Source organism: Mustelus asterias, chromosome 10 (genome assembly GCF_964213995.1).
Source record: "Mustelus asterias chromosome 10, sMusAst1.hap1.1, whole genome shotgun sequence".
Lineage (NCBI taxonomy): Eukaryota > Metazoa > Chordata > Chondrichthyes > Carcharhiniformes > Triakidae > Mustelus > Mustelus asterias.
In genome coordinates, this window is record NC_135810.1 from 103484255 (window position 1) to 103509330 (window position 25076).

The 25076-nt window shown below is 46.1% G+C and overlaps 1 protein-coding gene across 1 annotated transcript in view; it reads left to right on the plus strand.

The window, feature by feature from the left end:
* Positions 1–17034: 17034 nt before the first annotated feature.
* Positions 17035–25076, plus strand: part of LOC144499823 (NACHT and WD repeat domain-containing protein 2) — a 44433-nt gene continuing 36391 nt past the window's right edge. Inside the window, 2 exon segments of the mRNA XM_078222342.1 lie at positions 17035–17221; positions 24368–24456. Coding sequence (XP_078078468.1) covers positions 17071–17221; positions 24368–24456 — 240 coding nt within the window. The 5' untranslated portion in view covers positions 17035–17070.

Here is a 25076-nt window from a genome sequence, read left to right on the forward strand (position 1 = left end):
CAAAGAATGCAGAGGACCATGTTTAAGAAAATCATAAGTTGTAGCTCTTATGGCTTTAGTTGAGCTGAAGAAGAAGTAAGGCATTTCAAAAAGATTCTATGGGGGAAATACGCCATGAACACCATATTGACTGGTTAATGTGACATTGTAAGAAGTCTCACAACACCAGGTTAAAGTCCAACAGGTTTATTTGGTAGCACAAGCCACACAAGCTTTCGGAGCGCTGCCCCTTCATCAGGTGAGTGGGATTTCAGTTCACGAACAGGGCATGTAAAGACACAAACTCAATTTACAAAATAATGGTTGGAATGCGAGTCTTTACAGGTAATCAAGTCTTAAAGGTACAGACAATGTGAGCGGAGAGAGGGTTAAGCACAGATTAAAGAGGTGTGCATTGTCTCCAGCCAGGACAGTTAGTGAGATTTTGCAAGCCCAGGCAAGTCGTGGGGGTTATAGATAGTGTGACATGAACCCAAGATCCCGGTTGAGGCCGTCCTCATGTGTGCGGAACTTGGCTATAAGTTTCTGCTCAGCGACTCTGCGCTGTCGTGAAGGCCGCCTTGGAGAACGCTTACCTGAAGATCAGAGGCCGAATGCCCGTGACCACTGAAGTATTCTCCAACAGGAAGAGAACACTTAGCTGGTGATTGTCGAGCAGTGTTCATTCATCCGTTGTCGTAGCGTCTGCATGGTCTCCCCAATGTACCATGCCTCGGGACATCCTTTCCTGCAGCGTATCAGGTAGACAATGTTGGCCGAGTTGCAAGAGTATGTACCGTGTACCTGGTGGATGGTGTTCTCATGTGAGATGATGGCATCCGTGTCGATGATCCGGCATGTCTTGCAGAGGTTGCTGTGGCAGGATTGTGTGGTGTCATGGTCACTGTTCTCCTGAAGGCTGGATAATTTGCTGCGGACAATGGTCTGTTTGAGGTTGTGCAGTTGTTTGAAGGCAAGAAGTGGGGATGGCCTTGGCGAGATGTTCGTCTTCATCAATGACATGTTGACGGCTCCGGAGAAGATGTCGTAGCTTCTCCGCTCCAGGGAAGTACTGGTCGACGAAGGGTACTCTGTCTGCCGTGTCCCATGTTTGTCTTCTGAGGAGGTCGGTGCGGTTTTTCGCTGTGGCGCGTCGGAACTGTTGATCGATGAGTCGAGCGCCATATCCTGTTCTTATGAGGGCACCTTTCAGCATCTGGAGGTGTCAGTTGCGATCCTCCTCATCTGAGCAGATCCTGTGTATACGGAGGGCTTGTCCGTAGGAGATGACTTCTTTAACGTGTTTAGGGTGGAAGCTGGAGAAGTGGAGCATCGTGAGGTTAACCGTGGGCTTGTGGTGAGTTTGTATCTTTATATGCCCTGTTTGTGAACTGAAATCCCACTCATCTGATGAAGGAGCTGCGCTCCGAAAGCTTGTGGCTTGTGCTACCAAATAAACCTGTTGGACTTTAACCTGGTGTTGTGAGAATTCTTACCGTGTTTACCCCAGTCCAACGCTGGCATCTCAGAGCAGGGCAAAGCATTTGTGTCAAAAGGTTATCAGGCTAGGATTAAATTGTACAGATATGAGGATAGATGAATAGCCAGTTGAAATTTGCAGATCTGCACAGATCAGTTATCTGGGGTTGAAAGAGCTCTCTGTGTTACTAAGAAATCTATCCAAATTTAAAATTGAAGTTGACAGTTTAGGATTCACTCGATTTGACTTATTATTGTCACATGTATTGGGATACAGTGAAAAATATTGCTTCTTGCGCACTATACAGACAAAACATACCGTTCATAGAGTACATAGGGGAGAAGGAAAGGAGAGGGTGTAGAATATGGTGTTACAGTCATAGCAAGGGTGTGGAGAAAGATCAAGTTAATATATGGTAGGTAGTACAGAACAAGTACTGACGGAAATGTACTCCCCTCTCCGGTACTAATACCTAAATAGTAACTTCTCCCTGAATCAATGTTGGAGGGCGAGTTTGTTTATTTTGATCATTTTCTTTTATCCCAATCTAACCGTCATGAGAATTTCTAGGAAATCACCATAATGCCACAGTCAGAAATACTTGCTTGAGGTGCTTGATCATTCCTTTAATGAACTGCAGGCTTCTCTTTAGATTGGTAACATTAGCAGTTGTCTGCAGTGTCTGGGTCTCTGGAGTTCCACTCGGGGGTTCTACGCAGAAGAGGTTTGATAGGTGGCAAGCTGTGAATAATTAATACGTCTGCTCATTTTACTATGATTGCAATGTGCTAATTACACCTTTTCACTAAATTATAGTAATAATTGTTCTAAACTTACAAGAGGATAAGCAGACCTGAAGCCAAACTATCAGTGCTACGGTTAGAATCTACAGGAAGATTTTTTTAACCGGGCACAAGGATGTTCTTCAAAACCTATTTAAATAAACAGCTTTTACTACAACACTTGCACATTGTCGGCAACAGCCAAGGTTTCTCAAGAATTCTTTTAACTTTTTAATTCACACATTTGCAATGATGGAGTTCTGCTGGGTTTTTGTCTTGACTTGAGCATTGAGCTGTAAAGTTGAATCTCCTATTCATGCCTTCATCACTAGCAGCTCAGTCACAGTAAGTATACAATCTTTTTTTGACCACATTGCAATAATTAAAGTGGATTATAGAGATATTTGTTCTCTTGGGAATATTTGAAGAACCACCTTAGAATTAAAAGTAAAAACCTGAGGCAGTGCATCTTTTAGCTGCTTTGGCTAACATGTTGAAGCATAAAAGGGATCAAGGTTGTCTGGGTCTCAGCCCGATCACTCCATAAACTATCTGTCTCCTTGTGGTTCTTATCCTATTTGTATAACACGCAAAGGTTGTGTTAAATATTCTTCCTAGGGCCCTGGATTAACCCCACAAATCATTCTGGACTTAGATGTTCATTATTAGTACCTGGCAGGTTGCTTTCCGCAGTTGACCCTTCTATAATTCCAGTCGTACAGGATTCATTGTAAGCCATCATAAATCATTGTCTCTGTTTCCATTTATCCTTTGTAACCTTCAGGGAGCTAATTGACACAGCGTAGCTTTTGCTGAGTATTTATATCCATTAATCTCTGGGACAGAGGGAGGAAAACTTCTAATCTTTCATGTTGCTTTGAGACATTAATTTTGTACTCATTGCCAGTTCATCCCAACTCCGATTATATAATTAGGAACGTTTGAGAATTAGTTTGTCGTTGCTCTGTAAATCAGCAGACAGGCCAGGATTTTCTGCCTGAAGTCACCGGATCTTTGGCTGGTCCATCAAACTTTCCACCCTGCCCGCAATGATTCTGGCCTCAGGCGAGACCATAAAATCCCAGTCGGCACAAATGAGCAAACTCTCTGGTTCAATCATTGCCAAAATTGGCCCTCCTGATCATTTGGAACTTGAAAATTGGGTGAAGTCCAGTAAGCAACCACTGGAGCTGCAGCCAAGTATTGGGAAAATGTATGCTGGACCACTGATTTTTATTCAACTTGAATAAACTAATACAGATATTAGGCAGTGAAGCATATTAAACTTTGAACATATCCAGCTTCAGGTCACTGTGTGGAGTTTGCGTGTTATCCCCGAGTCTGCGTAGGTTTTCTCTGGATACTCTGGTTTCCTTCCACAGTCCAAAGATGTGTAGGTTAAGGGGATTGGCCATGTTAAATTGCCCCTTGGTGTCCAAAGATGTATAGGTTAGGTGGGTTGGCCATGCTAAATTGCCTCTTAGTGTCAGGGAGATTAGCAAGGTAAATACATGGGGTTAGAGGGATAGGGCCTGGGTGGAATTGTGGTTGATGCAGACTCGATGGGCCAAATAGCCTCCTTCTGCACTGTAGGGATTCTATGGAAATTGTACCAGTTGAAGGAATGAGGAGAGATTGCAGAAACTAGGTCTGTATTCTCCAGAGTTTAGAAGAACGCGAAGCAATCCCATTGAAACACAATTTTTCCAGGACTCAACAAGGTAGATGGAGGAAGGAATTTTTCCCTGGCTGGGGGTCCTGGAACCAGGGGACAGGTCATTTCAGTCCAAGATGGGGTAAGGGGAATTACAAAATTAATGGTAGAGGAGAGGGTGCAAGTGAATGAAGGCGGTAATTTAGATAAGGGAGTAGAGGGAGAGGGTGTTCGCGACTCATCAAAGCGGGTCCAGATAAAAGCTGGAATAAGGACACTTTGCCTGAATGCACAAAGCATTCGGAACAAGGTAAATGAGTTGATGGTGCAAATCAGCACAAGTGGGTACGATCTAGTGGCCATTACAGAAACGTGGCTGAAAGGTGACCAGGACTGGGAGATGAATATCCAGGGGTATCAGGCGTTTAGGAAGAATAGACAGGAAGGAAAAGGTGGTGGGGTCGCGCTATTAATAAGAGATAATATCAGGGTAGTACTGAGGGATGACATAGGCTCTGAGGAACAAAACGTGGAATCATTATGGGTAGAGATGAGGAATAGTAGAGGGAGAAAGACACTAGTAGGTGTGGTATATAGGCCCCCAAATAATAATGTTGAGGTAGGGAGGGCTATAAACAAGCAGATAAGGGATGCGTGTAAAAACGGAACGGCAATAATCATGGGGGACTTCAACATGCACATTGACTGGCAGACTCAAGTCGGTAAGGGTGGAATGGAGGAAGAGTTCTTAGAATGCTTTAGAAAAAGCATTAGAATTAAAATTAGAATTTTAGCGGGTAGGGCCTGGGTGGGATTGTGGTCGGTGCAGACTCGATGGGCCGAATGGCCTCCTTCTGCACTGTAGGGTTTCTATTTCTATGAATGCTGTCGGGATAGTTTCCTTGAACAGCATGTTACGGAACCGACGAGGGAACGAGCTATTTTGGATCTGGTATTGTGTAACGAGGTAGGTAGAATTAAGGATCTTATTGTGAAGGACCCTCTTGGGTCTAGTGACCACAATATGGTCGAATTTCTGATTCAGATGGAAGAGGAGAAAGTTTGGTCCCAAACCAGTGTCCTCTGTTTGAACAGAGGGAAATATGATAGGATGAGGGATGAATTGGCTAAGGTAGACTGGGAGAGCAGGCTGGCAGGTAGGATAGCTGAGGAGCAGTGGAGGATTTTTAAGGAGATCCTTTTCAGTTCTCAGCAAAAATATATTCCAGCAAAAAACAAGGATTGTAAGAAAAGGGAGAACCAGCCGTGGATAACGAAGGAAATAAAGGAGAGTATTAAAATAAAAACAGCTGCGTACAGAGTGGCCAAAAATAGTGGAGAAACAAGTGATTGGGAAAAATTTAAGAAACAACAAAGAGAGACTAAGAAAGCGATAAAGAAAGGAAGGATAGACTATGAAGCTAGGCTAGCAATTAATATAAAAAATGATAGTAAAAGTTTTTATAAATATATAAAAAGGAATAGAGTGGCTAGAGTGAATGTTGGACCCTTGGAGGACGAGAGGGGGGAGTTAATAGTGGGAAATGAGGATATGGCTGAGTCTTTAAATAAGTTTTTTGTGTCGGTCTTCACGGTGGAGGACACAAAAAGTTTGCCAAATATTAACGATAGAGGGTTGGCAGCAGGAGAAATACTTAATACAATTAATGTTACCAGAGAGGCAGTGCTGGGTAGACTAATGGGACTGAAGGTGGACAAGTCCCCGGGTCCGGATGGAATGCATCCCAGGGTATTGAAAGAAATGTCAGAGGTAATAGTGGATGCGTTAGTGATTATTTATCAAAACTCGTTGCATTCTGGGGTAGTGCCGGTTGATTGGAAAACGGCTAATGTTACGCCGCTGTTTAAAAAAGGAAGGAGACAAAAGGCGGGTAACTATAGGCCGGTCAGCTTAACATCTGTAGTAGGGAAAATGCTGGAATCCATTATTAAAGAGGAGATAGCAGGGCATCTGGATAGAAATGGTTCGATCAATCAGACGCAGCATGGATTCATGAGGGGAAAGTCGTGCTTGGCGAACATGTTGGATTTTTATGAAGATGTGACTAGGGCGGTTGATGGAGGAGAACCGGTGGATGCGGTGTTTTTGGATTTCCAAAAGGCGTTTGATAAGGTGCCCCATAAAAGGCTGCTGAAGAAGATTAGGGCACACGGAGTTGGGGGTAGTGTGTTAAAGTGGATTGGGGACTGGCTATCCGACAGGAAGCAAAGAGTCGGAATAAATGGGTGTTTTTCCGGTTGGAGGAAGGTAACTAGTGGCGTGCCGCAGGGATCGGTACTCGGGCCGCAACTGTTTACCATTTATATAGATGATCTGGAGGAGGGGACGGAGTGTAGGGTAACGAAGTTTGCAGACGACACAAAGATAAGTGGAAAAGTGAATCGTGTGGAGGACGGAGAAGATCTGCAGAGAGATTTGGACAGGCTGAGTGAGTGGGCGAGGATATGGCAAATGGAGTATAACGTTGATAAATGCGAGGTTATACACTTTGGAGGAAATAATAACAAATGGGATTACTATCTCAATGGAAACAAATTAAAACATGCTACCGTGCAAAGGGACCTGGGGGTCCTTGTGCATGAGACGCAAAAGCCCAGTCTGCAGGTACAACAGGTGATCAAGAAGGCAAATGGGATGTTGGCCTATATTGCGAAGGGCATAGAATATAAAAGCAGGGATGTCTTGATGCACCTGTACAGGGCATTGGTGAGGCCGCAGCTGGAATACTGTGTGCAGTATTGGTCCCCTTATATGAGGAAGGATATATTGGCATTGGAGGGAGTGCAGAGAAGGTTCACCAGGTTGATACCGGAGATGAGGGGTTTGGATTATGAGGAGAGGCTGAGGAGATTGGGTTTGTACTCGTTGGAATTTAGAAGGATGAGGGGGGATCTTATGGAGACTTATAAGATAATGCGGGGGCTGGATAGGGTGGAGGCGGAGAGATTCTTTCCACTTAGTAAGGAAGTTAAAACTAGAGGACACAGCCTCAAAATAAAGGGGGGTCGGTTTAAGACAGAGTTGAGGAGGAACTTCTTCTCCCAGAGGGTGGTGAATCTCTGGAATTCTCTGCCCACTGAGGTGGTGGAGGCTACCTCGCTGAATATGTTTAAAGCGCGGATGGATGGATTCCTGATCGGTAAGGGAATTAAGGGTAATGGGAATCAGGCGGGTAAGTGGTACTGATCCACGTCAGATCAGCCATGATCTTATTGAATGGCGGGGCAGGCTCGAGGGGCTAGATGGCCTACTCCTGCTCCTATTTCTTATGTTCTTATGTTCTTAAGATGAGGAGGGATTTTTTTTTTCATTTAGAGGGTGGTAAATCTTTGGAATTCTCTACTACACAGTGCTATGGAGACTCAGTCATTTGAAGATGTTCAAGACAGAGATGAATAAATTTCTGGATAGTAAAGACATCAAGGAATATGGGGATAGTGTGGGTAAATAGCATTGAGGTTGAAGGTTAGCCATAGTCTAATTGAATGGTGGAGCAGGCTTGAGGGGCCAAATGGCCTACTCCTATTTCCTATGTTCCTATGAACAGAACCATGAGAATAAAAGGGAGATGTGCTATTTTTACCCTCAAATTGCTAAAGTTATTGGCCTAGCTGTTAGGCGGCATTGTGTCTGAATTTTGGTTGCTAACATGTGATGGGCAGGAAACACTTGCTCTTTTTAGCTGCAAGGGTGTATTTGCACTATATGGGTGTAAGTGGGGAAAAAAGATCTCCAGGCTCCAAACTGAAACAGGTCTTGGCTTTGCATATTCAAATTACCGGCCAAAGGTCTGTTTGAGGAGCCTTCTATAATATTTGGGTTATCGTCATCATGTCTGACACTTTGAAATTTGGAACTAAGTTTTTTTTCCTAGTACCCTACACACTCGTGTAAAAGTCGATCTTATGTAAATGTCGACCCCTTTAACTTTGGCCTAAAGAAACCCATATCTTTTCCTGCACCGTGCGTTAAAGTCTACCTTTGTGTGTCAGGGATCAGATGACATTGTGATTATTAATTACTCACTGGTTATTGCCACATTTCATTAATTTAATGGCAATGCAGCTTTTCTCTCCAATTCCAGTGGCAATAATCTCCCAGTCAGTCGCCAAAACTAATGCGTACCACAAAATCTAACCCAAGTACACGGCTCAGTTTAAACTGGAGAAGAAAGTGGTGGAATGGGTTAGCAAACATCAGCAAAATGGTAACATCATCACCCATGGAGACACCCGATTCTATGCCCTTGGATGGTATTCCAGAGTTTAGGATCCATGCCAGGCAGTGCATTAGGTTCATGAAAATGCATGGCTTAGCACTTAAAATGTTCAGTGCTGCCAACTGATCTGGACAATTAAATCGTGAAATTCCACTGTTTTGTCATCTGTCTTTGAGAGATGAATGTACATCAATTGGTCTGCATTAGAAATGTGGATGTAATATGAACTTCGACACGTAAGCAAACAAAGTCCATGACCAAGATTGGTGGGAAACAAATGTCCTTGTGAAGAAGCCTGACCATGAGAAGTCACGGTTCACAGTTCACCTTGGATGGAGGCGAGCACACATTAAAACTGATGGTCCAACTCAAGTGAAAGATTCTCCCCAGAGAGGAACAATGTCTGGAACGCGCTGCCTGGGGAGGTGGTGGGAGCAGGTACGATAGTGACATTTAAGGGGCAACTGAACGAATACATGAATAGGACGGGAATAGAAGGATACGGACTCCGTAAGTGCACATGGTTTTAGTTTAGGCAAGCATCATGATCGGTGCAGGCTTGGAGGGCCGAAGGGCCTGCTCCTGTGCTATACTTTGCTGTTTGTTCTTTGAGTTTCAGAAAGGCATTGTCGTCCACGTTCAGAAGAAAGGCTGGATGGATGGATCAAAGCAGTTGCAATAATTAATCAAAGTAGTGCGGAATTTGAGACCAGGAGAAGAATGCTTGCTCATCTGGGACATGTTCACATCCCACCTCGATCGAGATGTAGTCGGTGATGCAAGACAGGCCAACACCATGGCTGATATTCCCTTTGGTCTTACAAGTATTGTTCAATCCTTGTATAAATAAACCTCTCAACGACAGTATGCAAAAGATGTGGAACAATTGGGTGTCAGAAGGTGAAAACACATTCGCCAAGAGCAAAAATATGCAAATATGCTGAGTACCTTTACGTTATAATGCATGCCAGGCACATATCATCACAACAGATGTGTAAAATGAAATAGATCCCAAAATTGTCAAAAAAACAATTTCTGAAATGTGGAATATTGAATTTGCTGGGCAGTGGAGAGGATGAGTACTTGTGGGATGATGATGAGGTGGAACTAGACAATTGGTAAATTACAAGCAATTGAGACAAAACATTCGGTGATTCAGAATGATTTTGAAGCATTTCAATGTGGCATTGGATGAAATGTATATAGTTTGTGCTGTTACAAAATAAGTAAATGTCAAATTTTTTAAGTGTTGTTGGTTTTTACTTTATTCCATTGTTGATTTGATTTATTTTCACGTGTATACAGTGAAAATTATTGTTATGCAATACTTCTGCAAATGCAAAAGCATTGTGACGGTTTCTTTCAGATTTCACTTGAGCCCAAGTCAAGCATCAGAGTCAACTCCTCAGAAACATTACCCAGGAAAGAGTCAACCTCGTGACCTTTGGCCTGAAGAAATTGGTCTCGAAATTTGACTTTTACGCGAGTGAATACAATATTTTTCAAAGTTCAGCTATTGCTTCCATCACCCTCAGGAAAATCACCTAGCGATGATATATCCACTTTCTGACATCCTGGTTGTTTACTCAGCTATCAAGACCCAACCATTAACCTTGAAATCTTGACAGAATTATCACAACATGGGTCCCAAACCTAATTAGGAACATTTGGTAACTACATGGGAGTCTTTTGTCCTTCATAACTTTACTGCAAAACTTTGACCTCCCTAAACTACAGGAAAAAGAACCCTTATTAATACTTTAATGCAACTGATATGCCACACATGTGTGCTCACCGCAGGATTACTCCAAAGAAAAGCCCCCCCAGGTTCCAATGGGTTCACATCCCCCCACATTGGCGAGCTGTACTGTTGAGTGACCATCAAAGGGCACTTGCATCAGTTTTTGGGGAATTTCCAATCCGGCTACCAGCAGTAAGATATACTCCAGCCAATTCCCAGCCCAGGGATAGTCTTCCAGAGTCTTTAGAATAGCTAACCACAGAATGTATCTCTGTGACCAGAGAGCGTCCTTCCTCCCGCATTCTGCCCGATAGCTCGCAGAGAACTTGCAGAGTCGCCTTCTCACTGCTGACCACACTGGCTGCAGCTTTTTGCCTTCCTGAGCCTCTGGATTCACCCATTGGGTGGTGGGGTGCTGGATGTTCATCGTGAGGTCTCTGAAGATTTGGCAAGTATACCAGGGGAGTTGCACGCTCTTAACCGGAATGTGGTGCTGTCCATCCAGGCCATGCTCACTGTGATCACTGCCTCTTCAAAGCTTCCAGCACGGACAGACTGACTGTCCTGAGGGGGCACACTGAATGCATTGCAGACACCATTTTCTTTTATTCATTCGTGGGACATGGGCGTCACTGGCTGGCCAGCATTTATTGCCCATCCCTAGTTGCCCGGGGGCAGTTGAACGTCAACCACATTGCTGTGACTCTGGAGTCACATGTAGGCCAGACCAGGTAAGGACAGCAGATTTCCTTCCCTAAAGGACATTAGTGAACCAGATGGGTTTTTCCGACAATCGACAAAGGTTTCATGGTCATCAGTAGATTCTTAATTCCAGATTTTTTTTATTGAATTCGAATTCCACCATCTGCCGTGACGGGATTTGAACCCGGGTCCCCAGAACATTAGCTGAGTTTCTGGATTAATAGTCTAGCGCTAATACCACCAGGCCATTGCCTAGTGGTATTACCTTACCTATACACCATCAGCCTCCCTCTGAGCTCATGGGCACAAACCCACGGGAGCTGGGAGCTTTGCTGCCCACTCCCAGCTGCTAGAACCTCTCCGGTTGGCAGGGAGGGCCAAATGCCCCCAGTAATGGGGAATGGGCAGCAGCTGCCTCCATCTGGAAGTTTCTCTCACGGTATTTCTGATGATGGCCGCCTCTCCTCTGTCAATCAGCCATTGATGTGGAGATGCCGGCGTTGGACTGGGGCAAACACAGTAAGAAGTTTAACAACACCAGATTAAAGTCCAACAGGTTTATTTGGTAGCAAAAGTGGCTTTTGCTACCAAATAAGCCTGTTGGACTTTAACCTGGTGTTGTTAAACTTCTTACTGCATCAGCCATTGACACAGGCCTCGGCCATTGGCATGCTGTCTGAGGTCTTGCAGCATCTCGGTGAGAGTTTCCTGGCATTGCCAGCCATGCAAGGCCGCAGGACACAGAGGAAGCTCGGCAAAGTCATCCAGAGCAAGGGAGGTGGCAGGTAAGATGCCCGTATCCAGTCCAGTCACAAGCGATGGAGGAAGCCCTGCACTGGACAACTCATAAACATGGTGTTATTATCCGCATTAGTCACAAAGAAGGGCACGTGGTTATTATTTATTGATGCTGTTACAGCTTGAAAACTTGTAGATAAACACCAAGCAGTCATTCCTTCATGCTAATGTGCTTATTGACTGTTATTTTTTATTCATTCGTGGGACACGGGCATCACTGGCTGGCCAGCATTTATTGCCCATCCCTAGTTGCCCAAGGGCAGTTGAGAGTCAACCATATTGCTGCGGTTCTGGAGTTACATGTAGGCCAGACCAGGTAAGGACAGATTTCTTTCCCTAAAGGACATTTGCGAACCAGATGGGTTTTTCCGACAATCGACAATGGTTTCATGGTCATCAGTAGATTCTGAATTCCAGATTTTTTTTATTGAATTCAAATTCCACCATCTACCGTGGCGGGATTTGAACCCGGGTCCCCAGAACATTAGCTGAGTTTCTGGATTAATAGTCTAGCGATAATATCATGAGGCCATCGCCTCCCCTTGTGGCTTTGTGACTTGTGTCTGATGGTTGAGGGAAGAAATCAAAGGTTGAGGGAGGGCAGGAGGAACTGTATTCTTGTGTGAGGTGACAAGACAACACTTGGAAGAAGGAACTACAGGACTTTAGCATTGCAACTGGGATGTGATTTTACTAACAGGGTTGTGGCAAGAAGCTCTAGATCTCTCCCCAAGGCAGTTGGATGATATCTCCCCCGCGAGCATCTCACAAAGTGATGTCAACATCACCCTTGAAAGCCTGAGTTGTCTTCTGCACCAAGTCTCACTTAGTTGCAGGTGGTTAACTCCTTGTCTGTGTACCCTTGTGGTGGCATAAATTTGTCTCTGAATCTGCTGAAGGTTTCTGGGTTCCTCCTGACCTTTGGGGTCTGGTTCCCTTCATGAGGAACCACAGCATCCAGAGCTTTCCTGTGTCCACATTGTCTCCTAAACCCTTCTCCCCACCGCAACTGGAGGGTTGTGACTCCAACTGAGACCACAATCTCCACCTGCCTCAGATACTTTGTAACCTTCACCCCTTGGTTAAGGACTGAAAAATATGCAATCAAGAGAGCCCTCTGAATCACAGCCCTCCTCCTGAGTGAAAGCCCAACAGGTCACTCTGCCCATTCAAACGAGCCGTCTCTGCAGTCATTCGTGTATTGGACCACATCTAGAGTATTGTGTACAGTATTTATCTCATAATGCATTTACATCCTTCTTTAAATAAGCAGTTCAGAGAAGGTTTACTAGGCTAATTCCAGCAATGGGCGGACTGTCTTAAGAGGAAAGGTCGGAGAGGTCAGGTTTGTCTGCACTAGGCTTGGATGAGTAAGAGGCAACTTGATCAAAACTTTCCAGATCTTATATAGAAACTTATACAATAGAAGCAGGGGTTGGCTCAGGCTGGCACTGCCCAAGGAACCCTGCCCCCCCCCCCCCCCCCCCACCCCATACACCCCCAATATCCTGGGGGGCCTCAATGGCCTCCGGTCCCACAAGTGAGGCCCATCATGACATCTGTGATCCCTGCTGGTGAGAACCTTCACCGTCGAGGTCAGAAATACAAGTGAACCCGGAGAATACTGTCCAGAGATCGCCAAAAGGATTTAAATTAGGAAATGAATATTTAAATCAGCCTCGCGCCATTCCCCAGTACGAGGCTGATTACACAAAACAAAGTGGCCCGGGGGATTTCCGACCTCCCAGCCACTCGCCGGGAATTTGATTTTTTGACTCCCTCTTATATTTCCTGCCCCGCTGCGTTATCCGACCAGCGTAGCGGGATGGGGAAATCGCTCCCGTAGCATCCGTAAAGAGAGGATAGAGCAAATGTTTTGAGTCTAGATGATCCTTTGTCAGAACTGACTCCAGACTCGAAACATTGGCTCTATTCTCTCTCCACAGATGCTTTCATTTATTTTAGTTTTTTATTAGTGTAACAAGTAGGCTTACATTAACATCGCAATGAAGTTGCTGTGAAAATCCCCTAGTCACCACACTCCGGCGCCTGTTCGGGTACACTGAGGGAGAATTTAGCATAGCCAATACACCTAATCTAAGCAGGTGCCATCAGACCCGCTGAGATTTTCCAGTATTTTCTGTTTTTGATTCTAGCATCTACAGTCATTTGCTTTTATTTCACTTTAAATCTGTGCCCTGGGGGGAATGACTGCATTTTTTGTTTCAAAACATAAATATATTTGAATCACAGGAGGTCCCACTATTACTGTACTTAATTTTTAGTTGGATTTAAATTGTAAATAAACATTAAAGCTGGGGGTGTGGGCTGCACAACAACAGTCAACAACTAATTTTTCGAGTGGGCAAGTAGGTCGTTGATAATTGCGTAATTGAAATGATTCTTGCCTCACGACCTCTTGGCTCAGATCAAGCGTCCGATCAACCCCAAGTCAAGCAAAGCCTCATCTTGTCAGTTTGGATCTTGTTCGTCTCTCTTGTAGGGGATCATGGAATCCCTACAGTGCAGAAAGAGGCCGTTCAGCCCACTGAGCCTGTACCAACAATGATCTCATCCAGGTCCTATCGCCGTAGTCCCACGCATTTACCCTGCTAATCCCCCTACTCTACACATCTTTGAAGTGTGGGAGGAAACCAGAGCGTCTGGAGGAAATCCATGCACACACGGGGAGGACGTCCAAACTCCACACAGTCACCCAAGCCTGGAATTGAACCTGGATCCCTGACATTGTCAGGCAGCAGTGCCACCCACCATGAATTTGATTCAATTGGATTTGGAGTTTGGCAGTCCGCTATTAATTTCACCAACTTTTGGTGAATTAATTTCACCAACTTTTTCACCAACATGAAATGTCCTTGGCAGACAGGATTAAGGAGAATCCCAAGGCATTTTATTCATACGTTAGGAACAAAAGGGTTGCCAGGGAAAAAATCGGACCTCTCAGGGACAAAAGTGAGGAATTATGCTTCGAGCCCAAAGAAGTAGGGGAGATCCTAAATGAATACTTTGCGTCGGTATTCACAAAGGAGAGGGATGTGTTGACTGGGAGTGTCTCGGAGGGGAGTGTTGAACCGTTGGAGAAAATCTCCATTACAAGGGAGGAAGTGTTAGGTTTGTTAGAGAATATAAAGACTGACAAATCCCCAGGGCCTGATGGAATCTATCCAAGGCTGCTCAGGGAGACGAGAGATGAAATCGCTGGGCCTCTGATGCAAATCTTTGTCTCGTCACTGGACACAGGTGAGGTCCCAGAGGATTGGAGGATAGCTAATGTGGTCCCGTTATTTAAGAAGGGTAGGAAGGATAACCCGGGTAATTATAGGTCGGTGAGCTTGACGTCCGTGGTGGGGAAGTTGTTGGAGAAGATTCTTAGAGATAGGATGTATGTGCATTTAGAAAGGAATAAACTCATTAACGATAGTCAGCATGGTTTTGTGAGAGGGAGGTCATGCCTCACTAACCTGGTGGAGTTTTTTGAAGAAGTGATTAGAATGGTTGACGCGGGAAGGGCCGTGGATGTCGTCTATATGGACTTTAGTAAAGCGTTTGACAAAGTCCCTCATGGTAGGCTGGTGAAAAAGGTTGGATCTCATGGGATAAAGGGGGAGGTGGCTAGATGGGTGGAGAACTGGCTTGGTCACAGAAGTCAGAGGGTGGTAGTGGAAGGGTCTTTTTCTGGCTGGAGGCCTGTGACGAGTGGTGTTCCGCAGGGCTCTGTATTGGGACCTCTGCTGTTTGTGATTTATATAAACGATCTGGAGGAAGGTGTAACTGGGGTGATCAGTAAGTTTGCGGACGACACAAAATTGGCAGGACTTGCAGATAGTAAGGAGCATTGTCAGAGGCTACAGAAGGATATAGATAGGCTGGAAATTTGGGCAAAGAAATGTCAGATGGAGTTCAATCCTGATAAATGCGAAGTGAAGCATTTTGGTAGAAATAATGTAGGGAGGAGCTATACGATAAATGGCAGAACCATAAAGGGTGTAGATACGCAGAGGGACCTGGGTATGCAAGTCCACAGATCCTTGAAGGTGACGTCACAGGTGGAGAAGGTGGTGAAGAAGGCATATGGCATGTTTGCCTTTATAGGACGGGGCATAGAGTATAAAAGTTGGGGTCTGATGTTGCAGATGTATAGAACGTTGGTTCGGCCGCATTTGGAATACCGCGTCCAGTTCTGGTCGCCACACTACCAGAAGGATGTAGAGACTTTGGAGAGAGTACAGAGGAGGTTTACCAGGATGTTGCCTGGTATGGAGGGGCTTAGTTATGAGGAGAGATTGGGTAAACTGGGGTTGTTCTCCCTGGAAAGACGGAGGATGAGGGGAGACTTAATAGAGGTGTATAAAATTATGAAAGGCATAGATAGGGTGAACGGTGGGAAGTTTTTCCCCAGGTCGGTGGTGACGTTCACGAGGGGTCATAGGTTCAAGGTGAAGGGGGGGGAGGTTTAACACAGATATCAGAAGGACATATTTTACACAGAGGGTGGTGGGGGCCTGGAATGCGCTGCCAGGCAAGGTGGTGGAGGCGGACACACTGGGAACGTTTAAGACTTATCTAGATAGCCACATGAATGGAGGGATACAAAAGAATGGTCTAGTTTGGACCAGGGAGCGGCACGGGCTTGGAGGGCCAAAGGGCCTGTTCCTGTGCTGTATTCTTTGATCTTTGTTTTTGTTCTTTTCACAGATGCACCATAAAAAGCATTCTTTCTGATTGTATCACAGCTTGGTATGGCTCCTGCTCTGCCCAAGATCGCTAGAAACTACAAAGGGTCGTGAATGTAACCCAATCCATCATGTAAATCAGCCTCCCATCCACTGACTTTGTCTACACTTCCCCCTGCCTCTGCAATACAGCCAGCATAATTAAGGACCCCACGCATCCCGAACATCCTCTCTTCTACCTCCTTCCATCAGGAAAAAGATGCAAAAGTCTGAGGTCACGTACCAACCGACCCAAGAACAGCTGTCTCCCTGCTGTTGTCAGACTTTTGAATGGACCTACCTCGCATTAAGTTGATCTTTCTCTCCACCCTAGCTATGTCTGTAACACTACATTCTGCACTCTCTCCTTTCCTTCTCTATGAACGGTATGCTTTATCTGTATAGCGCACAAGAAACAATACTTTTCACTGTGACAAATCAAAATCAAATCAAAGAATTTGGTTTTTGGAGCAAATGGAAATGGATTTGGGTTTGCCTGGTCCACTCTGAGCATTGGCTTTGTAACATTAAGGATGGAATTAAAAAATTTTTTTTAAAGAAATGACACAAGATTTACATTACAGCGTCCAGACACCAGGACATGCAGAGCCATTAACAGCAAATGGAACAATTTGTTTTAAGTGTAACCACTCCTATAAGATCGAAATGAACAAAATAGAGATCTTGTGCAGCAAAGTTTGGGAAAGTCGATGTAACTACTCATTTGCTGCTTAACCTCCCTCGCAGCCACACTTTGCAGGCTTTGGGATGTCCTGTGAGTGTTGTGACTCGCTTTTCCTTGTTACCAGAAGGGGCAGTGCCATTCCACCGGATTGATCCCAAATCCCGGAGGAAGCAGGAAAAGAGATGCAATTTCGTGGCTGCTAATTTCGCCACTCTCAGAGCAGGGAAGAGGGGGGGGGAGGAGGTTCCTTGAAGCGGTTTATTTGGGTGAATCCCATGTGGAATTTCCCCTTCCAGATGTTGCATGTTCCTCTGGAGACTGACGATGGTCCAGTGGCCAAAGACAAGGCGGCTGCTAATTCCTCTCGCACCTCAACAACCCGAGCATCCAGATGTGTCCAGATATTCATTTGCTGCAACCCAGAAGGTAAATAATCTGAGGGATTTTTGTCTGAATCACTTGGATTTGCTGTTGTTTTAAGTGAAAATGTATCAGGCTTCCCAGTGTGTGTCTGTTGGCTCCTATTGATTCTTTTGCAAAGGGCTTGTGTTAACTTCCCTCCAGACTTGTGCTGAGCACATTGAGGATATCGCCAGCAGGTGGCTTAGGGTGACTTGTCAACAGAAACAGGACCTGTTTGATATAGCAGGATTGATATAGCGCCTTTCACAACGCCCCAGTCAATTACAGTCAGTGAAGTACAAAGTCAAAGTAAGGTTTATTTATTAGTCACAAGTAAGGCTTACATTAACACTGCAATGAAGTTACTGTGAAATTCCCCATGTCGCCACAGTCCGGCACCTGTTCGGGTCAATGCACCTAACCAGCACGTCTTTCAGACTGTGGGAGGAAACCAGTTAAATTGTCACTTTTATTGTCATGTAGGAAATGTGACAGCTACATTACGCACATTCCACTAAAAGCAACAACTAGTATTTATACAGCACATTTAACACCATGAAACATTCCAAGGGGCTTCACAGGAGCAGTAAGACACAAAATAATACCCCAAGCCACTTAGAGAGATATCAGGTCAGATGACCACAAGTTTGGTCCAGGAGGCAGATGGTAATGGAGGAAAGAGAGGCAACTATTTATTTATTAGTGTCACAAGTAGGCTTACATTAACACTGCAATGAAGTTACTGTGAAAATCCCCTAGTCGCCACACTCCGGCACCTGTTCGGGTACACTGAAAGTGAATTTAGCATGGCCAATGTACCTAACCAGGTCTTTCGGACTGTGGGAGAAAACCGGAGCATCTGGAGGAAACCCACGCAGACACGGGGAGAATGTGCAGACTCCGCACAGACAGTGACCCAAGCCGGGAATTGAACCTGGGTCTCTAGCGCTGTGAGGCAGCAGTGCTAACCAGTGTGCTGCCGCCCTATGTGAGTCCTGTCCCTAATGATGTATGAGTCCTGACTGCCTGCAAGATCTCCCCAGACTCATAGAGTCATAGAGTTTACAGCATGGGAACAGGCACTTCAGCCCAACTTGTCCATGCCGCCCTTTTTTTAACCACTAAGCTAGTCCCAGTTGCCCGCATTTGGCACATACCCCTCAATACCCATCTTACCCATGTAACTGGCTAAATGCTTTTTAAGAGACAAAATTGTACCCACCTCTACTACTACCTCTGGCAGCTTGTTCCAGACACTCACCTCTGTGTGAGTCAGGTAAGGCAGCTTGTTAATGGGTCAGATCCTGGAGCCCTATCCAATTAAGGATGTTGGGTAGGTTCCTGGTACCTCGGGTCCGGCCAAACGGCCTGTAGCTTTAGATGGCTGGCAGCCTCACCACTCGAGGCGGCTGCTGCCTGGGCAGGAAGGAAAGGGTGAAGGCATCCTCAAAAACATACAACAAAATTACCACACCATGAGGGCCAGAACTGGTAGGTCCCTTGGATCAGGGAGAGGAGGAAAGCCCTCTGGTGTGTCTGTTTGGGCATATATGTAGCCTTCCCCCCGCAAATCCTCGCTCCTCTGGCTCCATCTTTGGGACATGGACCCTCCATCTCTGATTCTGCTCAGCTGCCCCCATGGAGCTGCTTGGCTCAGCACCCAGCCCGGCCTCTCTGTCACCTGGAAGATGCCCATGCAATCCTCCCAGCCTCCCTAATTACCCTCAACTGGTATTTCATAGAATATAATAGAATCATAGATTCCTTACAGTGCAGGAGTCCATTCGGCCCATCGAGTCTGCACCAACCACAACCCCACACAGGCCCTATTCCCCGTAACCCCACATATTTACCCTGCTAGTCTCCCTGACGCTAGGGTCAATTTAGCACGGCCAATCAACCTAACCCGCACATCTTTGGACTGTGGGAGGAACACAGTAAGAAGTCTCACAACACCAGGTTAAAGTCCAACAGGTTTATTTGGTAGCAAACGCCACTAGCTTTCGGAGCACTGCTCCTTCGTCAGGTGAGTGGGAGATCTGCTCATAAACAGCAAACCTGTTTATAAACAGCAAACAGGGCATATAAAGACACAAACTCAATTTACAGAATAATAATTGGAATGCGAGTCTTTACAGCTAATCAAGTCTTAAAGGTACAGACAATGTGAGTGGAGAGAGCATTAAGCACAGGTTAAAGAGATGTGTATTGTCTCCAGCCAGGACAGTCAGTGAGATTTTGCAAGTCCAGGCAAGTCGTGGGGGTTACAGATAGTGTGACATGAACCCAAGATGTGTGCGGAACTTGGCTATCAGTTGTCCTGTCTCTCTGCCACCATTGCAGACATTGTCCTGTCTGGAGACAATACACATCTCTTTAACCTGTGCTTAATGCTCCCTCCACCCACATTGTCTGTACCTTTAAAACTTGATTCGCTGTAAAGACTCGCATTCCAATTATTATTCTGTAAATTGAGTTTGTGTCTTTAGCTGCCCTGTTTGCTGTTTGTGAACAGAACTCCCACTCACCTGACGAAGGAGCAGCGCTCCGAAAGCTAGTGGCGTTTGTTACCAAATAAACCTGTTGGACTTTAACCTGGAGTTGTGAGACTTCTTACTGTGTTTACCCCAGTCCAACGCCGGCATCTCCACATCATGACTGTGGGAGGAAACCAGAGCACCCGGAGGAAACCCACGCAGACATGGGGAGAACATGCAAACTCCATACAGTGACCCGAGGCCGGAATTGAACCCGGGTCTGGCAGTGCTAACCACTGTGCAACTGTGCCACCACGGTGGCACAGTGGCTATTGACCACCCATCACTGACAGACAGGGATAGCCCCTTTGATCACCTGCCTCCAGTAAGATTGATGTGGAGAACAGGAAACTTGAGAAACTCGGCATCACCACCAGCAGCAACCAAGCCTCCCCCGGTACCACAGTAGGAAACAGTACCACTACAGGAAAGTCCATTGTCAACTTATCGGACTACACACTTCAGCCAGATGAAATCGAAGTTCTCAGCCGAGGGCTCAATTTTTGCCCCACTACCAAAATAGACACCATCAGTCTCGCAGTGGACACAGAGGAATTCATCAGGCGAATGAGGCTGTGGGTGTTCTTCCACAAACCCCAAGAGGCCAACAGCGAACACAATGAGACAGCTAATGAACTGGAACAGCAGACAGAGAGATCCGCAGTGCAACCGAAGAGAAAAGAGTCGAATTGGACTCCTCCGGAAGGCCGCTGCCCTCGACTTGACATGTATGCCCAAGCCATCAAGAGGTGCGTCAACACCAAATTCATCACCGCACTCACAAGACAGCACCGAACATCACCCAAGCACAACGCAACGCCATCCACGCTCTCAAGACCAACCACAACATTGTCATCAAACCAGCAGACAAAGGAGGGGCCATCGTCATACTGAACAGAACGGATTACTGCAAAGAAGTGTACCGACAACTGAACAACGAGGAACACTACAGACAGTTACCCACAGATCCAACCAAAGAACACACCCGTCAACTCAACACTCTGATCAAAACCTTTGATCCGGACCTTCAGAGCACCCTCCGTACTCTCATCCCACGTACTCCACGCGTTGGAGATCTCTACTGCCTCCCAAAAATACACAAGGCAAACACACCCGGCCGTCCCATCGTTTCAGGAAACCTCTCCGGCTATGTCGAGGGCATCTTGAAACCCATTGTACAAAGAACCCCCAGCTTTTGTCGCGACACTACCGACTTCCTACAGAAACTCAACACACATGGAGCAGTTGAACCAGGAGCACTCCTCGTCACAATGGATGTCTCGGCACTCTACACCAGCATCCCCCACGATGATGGCATTGCTGCAACGGCCTCAGTGCTCAATGCCGTCAACTGCCAGTTTCCAGATGCAATTTTACAACTCATCCGCTTCATCCTGGACCACAATAGCTTCACCTTCAACAACCAGTTCTTCATCCAGACACATGGAACAGCCATGGGGACAAAGTTCGCACCTCAATATGCCAACATCTTCATGCACAGGTTCGAACAAGACTTCTTCACCGCACAGGACCTTCAACCGATGCTATACACTAGATACATCGATGACATTTTCTTCCTTTGGAGTCATGGTGAGCAATCACTGAAACAACTATATGATGACATCAACAAGTTCCATCCCACCATCAGACTCACCATGGACTACTCTCCGGAATCGGTTGCATTCTTGGACACACGCATCTCCATTAAGGACGGTCGCCTCAGCACCTCACTATACCGCAAGCCCACGGATAACCTCATGATGCTCCACTTCTCCAGCTTCCACCCTAAACACGTAAAAGAAGCCATCCCCTACGGACAAGCCCTCCGAATACACAGGATCTGCTCGGATGAGGAGGATCGCAACAGACACCTCCAGATGCTGAAAGATGCCCTCATAAGAACAGGAGATGGCGCTCGACTCATCGATCGACAGTTCCGACGCGCCACTGCGAAAAACCGCACCGACCTCCTCAGAAGACAAACACGGGACACGGTGGACAGAGTACCCTTCGTCGTCCAGTACTTCCCCGGAGCGGAGAAGCTACGGCATCTCCTCCGGAGCCTTCAACATGTCATTGATGAAGACGAACATTTCGCCAAGGCCATCCCCACACCCCCACTTCTTGCCTTCAAACAACCGCACAACCTCAAACAGACCATTGTCCGCAGCAAACTACCCAGCCTTCAGGAGAACAGTGACCAAGACACCACACAACCCTGCCACAGCAACCTCTGCAAGACGTGCCGGATCATCGACACGGATGCCATCATCTCACGTGAGAACACCATCCACCAGGTACACGGTACATACTCTTGCAACTCGGCCAACGTTGTCTACCTGATACGCTGCAGGAAAGGATGTCCTGAGGCATGGTACATTGGGGAAACCATGCAGACACTACGACAACGGATGAATGAACACCGCTCGACAATCACCAGGCAAGACTGTTCTCTTCCTGTGGGGGAGCACTTCAGCAGTCACGGGCATTCAGCCTTGGATCTTCAGGTAAGCGTTCTCCAAGGCGGCCTTCACGACACACGACAGCGCAGAGTCGCTGAGCAGAAACTTATAGCCAAGTTCCGCACACATGAGGACGGCCTAAACCGGGATGTTGGATTTATGTCACATTATCAGTAACCCCCACAGCTTGCCCCTGGTCTTGCATAATCTCACCAGCTGTTCTGTCTGGAGACAATACACATCTCTTTAACCTGTGTTTAATGTTCCCTCCAACCACATTATCTGTACCTTTTAAGACCTGGCTGGCTGTAGAGATTTGCATTCTAATTAGTATTCTGTAACTTGATTTCTGTGTCTGTGCACTGTTGGAGAACAGAGACCACTCCATCTGACGAAGGAGCAGCGCTCCGAAAGCTTATGGTATTTGCTACCAAATAAACCTGTTGGACTTTAACCTGGTGTTGTGAGACTTCTTACTGTCCAGTAAGATTGACAGGGGGCAGAAATGCACCAGGCCCCTGATCCAACATCAGTCTTTCCTATTTTCTTCCAATCCTGCCTCCAGACCAGCCTCAGCGTGGGGCTTGTAAAATTCTGCCCCAGTGTCTGCAAGAGGTAGATTGGTGAAGACATTGTCAAGTAGGTGACCTTACTTCAGGATACAAGGCTTTGTACAGGACATGAGAACGAGTATCTGGTGAAAGGTAATTAAGTATTGTTGCAACTATACAAGGCATTGATGAGGCCACACCGGAGTATTGTGCACAGTTTTCGTCCCTGATTTGAAGAAAGATGTAGTGGCATTGGAGGCAGTTCAGAGGAGGTTCACTGGATTGATTCCAGAGATGAGGGGTTTGTCGTATGAAGAGAGATTGAATAGTTTAGGCCGATACTCTCTGGAATTTAGAAGAATGAGGGGAGATCAAATTGAGGTATACAAGATGATAAAAGGTATGGATAAAGTAGACATGGAACTGATGCTTCCTCTTGTGGGGCATTCTAGGACGAGAGGTTATAGTCTTAGGATAAGGGGTAGCAAATTCAAAACAGAGTTGAGGAGAAACTACTTCTCCCAAAGGGTTGTGAATCTGTGGAATTCGCTGCCCCAAAGTGCAGTGGATGCTGGGACAGTGAGCAAATTTAAGGAGGAGTTAGACAGATTTTTAATTGGTAATGGGTTGAAGGGTTATGGGGAGAAGGCAGGAAAATGGGGATGAGGGGCATTTCAGCCATGATCGAATGGCGGAGCGGACTTGATGGGCCGAATGGCCTAATTCTGCTCCTATGTCTTATGAACCTATGGTGGCAGTAATTAAACAGTCTTGTTGTGCAGTACTTGGAGTTCTGACCTATTTCATATCATCTTCACCAGAATGACCAATCCTCAGGCTTTGATACTGGGTGATATTGTGAGAATTATGCCCCTTTGCTGACATCCATTCTGTTTTCACACACACTATGTTTCCTTCTCCAATTCTCTCCTCTGATGGTGCTGACTCACCCTGGCACTTACTGTCTCCCCCTGGTGGCCAATCTCTTCATGGGTGAAGCAGGAAGGTGAACATAGAATCAGAGAACCTACAGTGCAGAAGGAGGCCAGTACTGACAACAATCTAACCCAGATCCTATCCCTGTAACCCCCACGTATTTACCCTGCTAATCCCCGACACTAAGGAGCAATTTAGAATGGCCAATCAACCTAACCCGCACATCTTTGGAGCGTGGGAGGAAACCGGAGCACCCGGAGGAAACCCACACACCTGGGAACTGTCCATATACTGTGGGGGAAATCAGAACCCAGCCTGATTCCATTTTCACATTGCACCCAGAAATGTGCATTTTCGAACAGGAGGAGAGATGGACGCTTCCATCCTTTGCCTTCCCAGTGGATCACAGTGCACTGCACAGTGGACTTATTCAGTGAGCAATCACAGAAAGCCCCACATTTCATTCCTGCTTTCTTTAAAGAAAATCAAGTCAGTCCTAGTCTCCTTCCTGCTTCCTTCTTTCTCATCTCGACAGGACCCAGAACTTCCCATTTTCTCACCAGTTGCATGCGTTTAATATTCCAGTACCATCACACTTCATAAATAAATGATGTTCTAAATGTCAGGGGGTGCTGACACCCACACTCGTTTTACTGCTGATTTACTGAACCTACCTTCCCTCAGATACAGAAGCGGAGAGAAAGGCCTTGAGGGAACATGTTTATCCAAAGCTGTGAGAATACTGCAGACACAAGCACGGACTGGAGTTCCAGGTAACGACCAAAAAGAGGTTTAATAAAGGAAGGAGACAGAAAGACTGGCATTTGAACAGCAACTTTCATGACGTCACGGTGGCACAGTGGTTAGCACTGCTGCCTCACAGCGCCAGGGACCCGGGTTCAATTTTGGCCTCGGGTGACTGTCTGTGTGGAGTTTGCACATTCTCCCCCGTGTCTGCGCGGGTTTCCTCCCGCACTCCAAAGATGTGCGGGTTAGGTGGATTAGCCATGCTCAATTGCCCCTTAGTGTCAGGGGGACTAGCAGAGTAAATATGAGGGGGTTACGGGGTTAGGGCCTGGGTGGGATTGTGGTCAGTGCAGACCTGATGGGCCAAATGGCCTCCTTCTGCACTGTAGGGATTCTATGATTGTATGACCTCAGGACATCCCAAAGAGTTTTACAGCCAGTGAAGTATTTTTGAAATGGCATCTCCCTCTGTTGTAAAGTCAGAAACATGGCAGCCAAATTGTACTCCGCAAACTCCCAAAAAACCAGCAAAGAACTGAAAAACCAGTCTGATTTTAGTGATGTTGGGTGAGGGATTAATATGTTTTGAGCTTAAGTTTATTTATTAGTGTTACAACTCAGCTTAAATTAACACTGCAATGAAGTT